Raw genomic sequence first — 9,612 nt, 5'->3', positions numbered from 1 at the left:
CAATTGATACAATATCGGTAAAGAATCGAATCAATTAATGACAACACCGATATGATCCGGCTGATTCCAACTGATCCGATTCACCTCAAACCATGATCCCGATTATATGAGGGATCGCATATTGATGGATCGGTATGGAACAAGGGTTAAAAAAATAAAAATATTCTATTTTTTTAAATAAAAACATGGATAAATGATAAATCCATCCGATAGGACCTGATTCATGACGAGCCAGATTGGTATCAGCTGAAGTCGATCCCGATCCCTACCCAATCCCAATGACTAAATCCGTGCTTATATTAGTCAATTAACCTCAAATAAAAAAGTTTTTGAAAAATCCATTATTAGCCCTAAGCTGACTTAGATAAATTCATGAGTTCCATTAGATCATCTAAATCTGTTGCGCTTGTCTCTGTCATCAATATCATTGACCCTTTCAATTCAGAAGTAAATGGCTCAATCCTCATTAGTATTTAGTAATAATATTTAAAAAAACAGCTGAAAATCTTTAGTGTTTTAATTCTTATATAAGTTAAAACTAACCCTAAATATGGGAGAAAGAAATTATTAAGGATAATTTCGTTGCTTGAGATATGATGTCTTGAATTCCGTAGCTTGCAAAACTGAGCTTATTCCAAAGAACTATCAAGAGACTGAAAGCCACATGGAATCAGTGATGGTAAGAAAATTATTTCTGATAGGAGCCAAACAGCCTGGCCTGGCGGCCTTCTCCTACACCCTCTCACATGGGAGTAGTGAAATGACTATCCTGTCCCTCCCCTTCGATTCAATTCCATTGCCTCTTACACTGGCACAGGTGCCACACAACCTGACTAAGAACACTTCAACCCTTCTCTATATAATACTATATAGGCCGGAATATGCTTTGTTTCTGTTCATTTATTATTTATTTTTTCATTTTGTAGGTTTTATTGTACCGCTTCAAGGGCAAGTGAATCATAAATACGAAATTCAGAAAAAATGGCATTCCACTCAATGCTTTCAATGTTGTTCCCAAAGATTCTCAGCTTTACTTAATAATGAAGAAAATATAAAGAAGCAGCCTTACAAGCAAGAAAGATTAGAGCATGATTATTCATCCAAACATGAGGATGCTTATAAAGGACCATTGGGAAAAATATATGCATTTTACAGATTTACTCGTCCATATGCTGCCATGGGCACAGTAAGTACTTTTAAAATATGACTTCAAAAATCAATTAACTTCTTTAATATGATGATGAAGCTTTTTCTAATTCATGTGCATTTTGAATTATCAGGGTCTGGCTGTAGCATCTGCTTCTTGTCTTCCAGTACAAACAATCTCGGATTTCTCTCCAACATTTTTTGGAGGAGTAATAAAGGTGACGGTAGGAACTTAACTAAGTAGTGGTTGTGGAGGTTTTTGTGTTAACTAGTGGATGAAGATAGGTACGAGAGTCAAACGGTCCGATTGATTTGATCGTTTCAATTGATAAGGAGTTTAGTCCGTCGATTTCAGTTCTGTCTGATTGATTTGATTGTTTCAATCTAATCGGTCTGATTTTTGACACCCGTAGATAGGTTTTGAATTAATCGACGCTAGGGCATCAACCTTCTTAGAAAATTGACCAACCTAGAAGATTGGCACATTAAAAGTGAGAAATTCTGATGGAATTTTTAATGCTATTTATACCATTTTTTTTGCAGGCTATTATTCCTACAATATTGGCTCACATCTATGCAGCTGGGGTGAATCAACTATATGATATAGAAATTGACAAGGTAATTAAATGCAATTTATTTAGTGTTATATTCATATAAACTTTTTTGAAGAGAATTGAATGATCATAACAATGTTTGGCCATCTTTTGCCCTGACCACTTTAATCTTTTTGCATCTATGTAGGCTAACAAAAAACATCTTCCAATCGCTACTGGAGTCTTCTCAATTGGAATTGCTAAGGCTATTGTTTGGACAGTCACATTACTGGTAATATATATCTTAGTATATATAGGTAATTAGTTACATAATTTTTTTTTTCCCCAATTTAAATGCGTTAGAAAACCTTTAGTTTACGAGACTTAAGATGTGCAAAATTTATACTTTCAAATACTTTGAATTAATTTGATTATATACAATTAAACATCCTAATACAAGATTTTGTTTTGATTTTATTTTGTAGAGCCTTTCTATGGGAATTATGTCTCAATCCTTAGCACTTCTCTGCGGCATCCTTGCATGCTTAATGTGCGGAACTATATATTCTGTTGATGTATATCCCCTTCATCCCTTTCTAATTAGTCTCACTTGCCATATAATAGAGGAAACGGGAAAAAAACAAAAAAAATGAAAAATATGATTTTTTTATAAATATAAAATTTGAAGAAGAAAATATTTTAGGAGAGGGAACATAGGTAGAGAATATTAATAAAGTTCATTGACCAGTTAAAGAATTGCATCTACATATGTGTATTAGAACATCAAATTTTGACTAATATAAGCTTGTAATTTGCTCTTTAGTATTGCATGTTAAATTTAAATTGATATATTGATAAAATTTATTTCTTAATTATATTTTCTTTGTTAGCTTCCCTTCCTTAGGTGGAAAAGAGATCCTATACTCAGTGCAATAATCATTGGATTCTGGAGGGGTATTGGTAGCATTGTTCCTTACTTCATACACGCTCAGGTAATTAAATCTTCTATTTTTTTCTTCTTAAATTTCAAAATTAACGTTATATTTTATATGCTCTATTTATTAAAAATATTTTTTTCTGATAAAAAAAATTTATTAAAAACATTTTGATGAATGATGATCGCCATGAAATATGCAGAAATATTTATTGGGCAAGCCAATAACAATCACCAAGTCTTTGGTATTTGCTTCAGTTGTAATGTCTCTACATGGTATTGCTATCGTAACATTCAAGGTAAAGTATCCAGTACTATATGAACTCATATGATTAGATTATTTCAATCTCCTGATTTTGGGATCATTTTAAATTCCACATGCAAGTGTGCAATTTCATTTGAATTAAAATTTCTAATAGATGTGATATAAGAAGGTGGGAAATCCCATCACGATTCATTATAGCTTTGCTTAAACAATGAAGTTATGCTTGGGGATGTGTTCTTTAAACCAATTCACACAATGGGGTGCCATGGGACCTTTTTTTCGCTAAAAAGTCATGTATATTAAAATGAAAGAAGAAAAAAGAAATATAGTACATCAGATGAGGAAGGGAGAAATACCCAACACTCACACTAAGAAGAGAGGGAGAAGCAGAAACTCCACCTTCGGCATTGCCATCAGCAGAATTACGCAACTACCCAACTCCACCAAAAAACAAAAATCCGGAAAGAGAAGAAGATCCTAGGTGAATCTGAACCTAGGCCGGCCCGATGCATCCATGTCTAATTCCATTTGAACCAGAGTTGGCCAAATTGAAATCGGCTCTGACACTTCAAAACGAGCAGCTGACTTTGACAAAAAATCCGCCACTGAATTTGCTTCCCTATAGCAATGCGTTATTTTCCATTCCACATCCTCCAAATAAGAAATACAATTTATCCATCTTTGCCGAGCTATCCATGGACTTTGCCTCTTCTGAAAAATAGTCACAACTGCAACTGAATCACATTCTATCCAGAGCCGTTTCACATTATGCTGCTTAGCTAATTCAATCCCTATCATAAGCGCTAAAAATTCAGCCTCAAAATTTGTGCGAGTTCCTAGAAATTTTCTGAAATTTGCCACTACCTCTGCCTTTTCATTGCGAAGGATTCCCCCTGCTCCAGACTTCCCTGGATTACCAATAGAGCAACCATCCGAATTGATTTTTATCCAACCTGGATTAGGAGGGCACCAGAAAATAGTGAAGATTTCCCGAGGCCTTCTCCGCACCCCTGAAATACCCAATCTTCTTGCAGTGACAAGATCCGAAATTGAGATGGCTGCCCCTGAATGAACCGACTCTTGGCAGCTAATTTCTCTCTTCACTTGGCCAAAACAATGCTCTTTTGATTTTGAGATTCCTTCGAATTTTCTTCCATTCCTCTCCAACCAAGTAAAGTAAGGGATTAAAACAAAACCCTTCAGCCACACCCCTTTAAAGATGGTCTTCTTGGCCCGATCTTTCCACCAAGCTATCAAACTTTCAACTCCTTCAAATCCAGGCCACCTAAACCCAAAACAACAACAAAATTTCTGCCACATGAAAATTGCAAAAGAACATTCATACATGGTATGATTTATTGACTCTTCCGCTATGCCACAGAGAGTGCACTGAGATGGCAATGGAACCCCTCTCTTTTTCACATTATCATCTGTAGCTAGCTTATTTTTCAACATTCTCCATCCAAACACCGATTGGCGAGGCTGAAGATGAGAATTCCAAATCAATGAATACCACCCCACCTTTGGCGATTCCCGTCTTACTTTTTCCCAAGCCGATTTTATTGTAAAAACTCCAGATGAATTTAATTCCCAATGACAAATATCATCCAGATCTGAGGGTGCCATGGGACCTTGCTCCCATGGGGTCTTGGAGAAAAGGTCTCTCTCTCTCCTGAAATAAAAGGACCTTACTGCCCTCCTATTTATGAAACCATTTCACGGCACCTCGTTGGTGTGCTTCTTGTCTATGCCATTTGCTCAGAGGACCTTCTCCCATTTTCAACATATACTTAACCATAAGGTGCCTTAGATTGTCTAAAGAGAATCTTCGACCATAATCTAGCATTTTCTTGTTGTTTTGTTGTTTGAGAAGTGATTGCCATAGTAATAATATGTATATATATATATATATATATTTTTTTTTTTTCACCTCCTCTTATCTTTTAAAATAGAGATGTTGAAAGGTCTTCCAGAACTGAGGTCAGATTATGTAGGATAGTATGTGAAATCCTAGAAGGTTTTGGGTTTTGCTGATTCCCCTACATTTTGTTTGCACAACCAAAACATCAATCTGGTAAAATCAGTTGGAAAAAATTATCATTTTCTTCAATGAGGTAGTACTGCTCATCTAAATCTAGTTAAACGAAGACCAACTTTGAACTATAGGTGCTATCCTCATCATTGAAACCCTTTGAAAAAGGCAAAATGATCTTTCCCATTAAGATTTAAGATTAGCATAAGTAGATTTCAAGAAGCTAAAGGCATATGATTGACAGACGAATTACAGATTGAATAGATGAAAAGAATATTTTAAGAAGAACTGGGTGAGCTAGACAAGATAAATATTTTGCCCTCATAATTTCAACTCAATCCCCCTTTACTTGCCCTATAATTACTCATACTTTTCTACCTAGAACTTCTGTTTTGTATCTTCCAAAAAAACAGGAGAGGGTTGGGCAGTGGGCAAACCGCTAGCTTTGCTGGAGCCAATAACGGCTGGCATGGGAGGGTCATGGGGGTAATATCCTCTTCAAATTTCACTGGATTGATTCCGCCGTAGGATAAGCCTTTGATTTTTTTTGTGAAATACTCTCTATGTATTTTTTTTTTTTCTTTATGTTTTTTCCTCTTCTTTTCTCCATCTTTTTTTTTTTTTTTGGGGGGTGGGGTGGGCTGAAAATTCTTAGCTTCATTGAATATATTTTTATCACCCAATAAATATATATATATATATATATTTAAACTACTGAGTATAGACAATAAAGAAGGTTATCATGAATTATTATTATTATTTTTTTATAATAATATGACAATTACATCTCAAAGTAAATCGAATCTAATATAATTTTTACAATTTTCTGCTACTCTAGGTTAGTTGTAAGACACTTCCCACTTTGTTGGGATTCATGTAGAAATGTAACCCTAAAACGATGCAAAAGATAATGGAAAAACAAGAATAAACAATGTACACAGGTTTACGAGATTCGATAAGATTGCCTACGTCCTCGGTTAGATGAGATCTTGCACTAGTACTCCCTGGATTAAACTATGACGAAATACAAAACATCATACACCAACAGTTCAATGAGTTGGATCTTAGGTCCACAACAAAATGGATCCATGAGAATTTGTGTATGTGACAAAGGGATGAAGACAAAACACACCATCCATTTTGAACTCATTGTATTCCTAAAGAGCTTATAAGTTTCCTTTAACCTCCTTTATCATTGGAAAAATTATTAAGTAAATAAATAGAAATCCAGGATTAAAAGTGGTAAAACAAGTTGTTTTTGAAAAGGATTTACGATATGTATATCCATTCGCAATTTGGAACAAAAATTTTAGATGAAATTTTTAAAATTTTGTTAAGTCTGAAGGATGTTCCTTATGGTAAGAAATGGGTGCAATGTATGGAGAGGATATTATTTTTGCTCTTCTATCTGTTCACATAGAACATAGTTATTTCAATATAAAAATAGCTTCGTAATTACTACTGGACTGGATCGTTATACTATTATTTATTGGAGAGTTTTAATGTCTAAGAGGATCTTTTCCTCTTTAATTATATCAATAATATTCGTATTGCAATTGACAGGATGTACCAGATGTCGATGGAGATAAAGAAGGTGCCATTGTCACCTCTAGCACCAAACTTGGCAAAGAAAGAGTCAGTGAAAATTTTACTTCATTTCCATTTATATATGATAGATTATACTCGGATCCTTCTCCTCTCCGTAGAGTCCAGGGACCAGAGAGTGATCCTAGGGCTGGGAGGACTAGGTTGTGTGCCCAGGTCCTCCTAGCCCTAGGATCATTCTCTAATCCCTGGGCTGTACGGAGATAAATCTCATCCGACTATCCTTATGACCAATTAATAAGTTTATCTAATACTAATGATATTTTTATTTTATAGTATTTGGTGCAGTAATATTATTTTTAAATGTTTGAATATGCTATTTTTACTAATTAATAAACAATTAGCTTTATCACATTGATAATGGAAATACATATTATATATTACACAACAGACATTGGGTAATGTTATATTACATTTGAGATAGAGAATTTGTAAATAGAAAGTTTTTTATTGCCCCTCTTATTAGGATATTTTTTTTTATATCAATAAATTATATTAGATAATATTGGTTGTATATCAAAATCTTGTAAAAGACAATATTTTTCTTCCCCCTCTTACCCACTGTTTACGTAATAATAAATTTGCACGTGCAAATGCACATATGGTTTTTGTTTGGTGGCAGAGAGAGAGAGAGAGGTGGGTGGGAAGGGGGGGGGGTTGTAACTTGGTTACTAAAGAGATATACTTCACTCACCTTTATGCAAATGAACATAACTTAATGCATACAATGCGTAATATGTGAAACAGGCACTCTCCCTTGGCATTAACATCCTTCTGATTGCTTATGGTCTTGGAATGATAATGGGGGTTTCGTCTTCTTCATCTTTACTGTTCAAACTTATCACAGTATGTAATTTATTTCATTTTTAGAATTTATTTATTAATTAATTTTTAAGTCCACTAGTATTCGTACCATTTTTCCTAACAAACTTTATTGGATGTAGATACTAGGTCATTCTGCCATTGCTGCTGTTCTTATGCTTCATTCTAGGAGTGTTGATCTTACAGATAAATTATCTGCACAATCATTTTACATGTTCATTTGGAAGGTAATTTGCTTTGGTTTCACATAACCTTATGATGTACAACAAGGTTCAACATTTTTTTACTAATGAAACCTCAACACTAGAAGTTCCAATACTATTCTTTTTTAAATTAAAGCCATACTTCATGATCTAATTAAAAATTTTCTTAGAAGGCCATAGATTCAATTTCAAATATATCCCTTACCATTTGATCAAAGACTACTTTAAGAAATTTTATTATTTTACTTTAATTTTTTTCTCCTTTTTTTATATGGATTTTAGAGCTTTAACTCTCCTGTGACATTTAAAGAAAATCCGCAACATCTTACCTCCCCAACCCCCACCCCCATCCCATGAAGGCAGAACTTGATCCCCATACACAGTAATAACAAGCAACAACCCTTACTGTTATGCTATCTGACATCTTCATTAATCTGAATGTTTTCCTTTCTTATAGTTAGTCGTTACATTTCATTATATAGAAAAAATTCTCTCTTTGCAGTTAGTTTATGCTGAGTACCTGCTCCTTCCATTTGTACGCTGAGAAGAATATCAAGTGATGGTACAAGGTGAAGGGGTTGTTGTGTACGTCCTAAAGTCTTTATATTACTCCTTCCATTTATATGTTGAGAAGATTAACTGATAAGATTTTAATTACTAGAGTACGCTGGATTTTATTATAAAACTATGCCTACTAGCTAGCTAGCATATTTATGATATTTGTTTAAGCATATGATTGCATCTAATGTTTTTTATCTTCTTTTCGGACAAGGAATCCCTTCCACCAAACGCAGGAACATTTCTTTTGAAAACCCACATACATGTCAAATTTGAAGGCCTATCTTAAGTTTGTAATATGTTTTTCCTCATGTTTTTACTAGTACCTATCATTGATAAAACCCTACTTTTTTTAAACAACTTTTTTGGGGTGTAGAAATCAATTTATTCATTGCTATGTAAATTACTCCAACTTACAAGCACTACAACTAAAGATGTATGGGGCTACGTCTCATTCTAATGCTAACAACCCTCGAAACCCCCCCGAGGTGAAAGAAAAACTAATTTCAAGAGAAACTAAATTGATGCATAAAACTAAAGGTGTCTCCATTTCATCCAAAGCGACCCTTTTGTGAGAAGGTCAAAGAAAGGAAATCAAAATAAAATAGGAAACGAAATAGACTAGGAAATAAATATCCCAAAATCAGGCACAACACGAGAATGCTTATGGTGCTCGTCATGGGTATACTTATTTTACCCCACATCGCCTTAACAATCAGTGTCAAATTTGCACCCCTAGGGTCACACTGCCAGTAATTGTTGCCAACCATTCAACCATGCCTACTCCACTGGTTCTTCGGCTCCACCAATGGCTAATGTGTCAGATTTGCATCCATATGGGTCACGTTCAGATCGAAAATGGCTCCGGTTTGTGCATCCGGAACATTGGCATCTCTTCTATTTCTAATTTCCGTCTTCAGAGTATACTGCATGTACCTTCTATAACTCGAAAATTACTGTTTGTCTATCAATTCACTCATGACAATAATGTTGCTCTGAGTTCCACCTTTAATATTTTTTGGTGAAGGATCATTAATCGGGGAAATACCTCCTCCAGGGCCAAACTAAGGATGGTCTTTACTAGCCCGTTTTGAATAAGTTTGCTAATAAATGTTCTCCACAGACTTATTTAGGGGAACACATCTCCGTCACTCAATGTCATAATAGATTAGGGCATCCCGCCCTGAGGACTATTCGTCACATTATTCATAATTTTGGGTTACCCATTACCATAGAGAAGGACTATTCTATCTGCAGTACCTCTTAGCAGGGCAAGGGGTACAAACTTCCTTTTGATCAGTCTACTTACATTTCTACTAGTCCCTCTTGACCTGGTGTACTCCAATGTCTGGTGGTCATCTCCCATTCCCTCTACCAATGGTCATAGATACTATGTAATGTTTTTAGATGCTTATAGCAAATTTATCTGGTTGTACCCACTTGAAAGTAAGATCTGAAGTTTTGTCTATTTTTCAAAAGTTCAAACTTCTTGTTGAGAACTTGTTCGATCCCAA

General features: G+C 34.8%; 1 protein-coding gene across 1 annotated transcript in view; it reads left to right on the top strand.

The window, feature by feature from the left end:
* The window catches only part of LOC122075717 (coumarin 8-geranyltransferase 1b, chloroplastic-like), a 9,046-nt gene extending 787 nt beyond the window's left edge, over window positions 1–8,259 (top strand). Inside the window, exons 3-12 of the mRNA XM_042640892.1 lie at window positions 927–1,186; window positions 1,281–1,364; window positions 1,690–1,764; window positions 1,888–1,971; window positions 2,570–2,671; window positions 2,817–2,912; window positions 6,474–6,545; window positions 7,263–7,361; window positions 7,460–7,564; window positions 8,043–8,259. Coding sequence (XP_042496826.1) covers window positions 1,178–1,186; window positions 1,281–1,364; window positions 1,690–1,764; window positions 1,888–1,971; window positions 2,570–2,671; window positions 2,817–2,912; window positions 6,474–6,545; window positions 7,263–7,361; window positions 7,460–7,564; window positions 8,043–8,084 — 768 coding nt within the window. The 5' untranslated portion in view covers window positions 927–1,177 and the 3' untranslated portion in view covers window positions 8,085–8,259. The remainder of the gene's footprint in view (window positions 1–926; window positions 1,187–1,280; window positions 1,365–1,689; window positions 1,765–1,887; window positions 1,972–2,569; window positions 2,672–2,816; window positions 2,913–6,473; window positions 6,546–7,262; window positions 7,362–7,459; window positions 7,565–8,042) is intronic.
* The last annotated feature ends 1,353 nt before the right edge of the window (window positions 8,260–9,612 follow it).

The sequence above is a fragment of the Macadamia integrifolia genome, chromosome 1 (assembly GCF_013358625.1).
Source record: "Macadamia integrifolia cultivar HAES 741 chromosome 1, SCU_Mint_v3, whole genome shotgun sequence".
Taxonomy (NCBI): Eukaryota; Viridiplantae; Streptophyta; class Magnoliopsida; order Proteales; family Proteaceae; genus Macadamia; species Macadamia integrifolia.
Note: the sequence above shows the minus strand (reverse complement) of the source record. Positions and strands in the feature narration are given on the sequence as shown.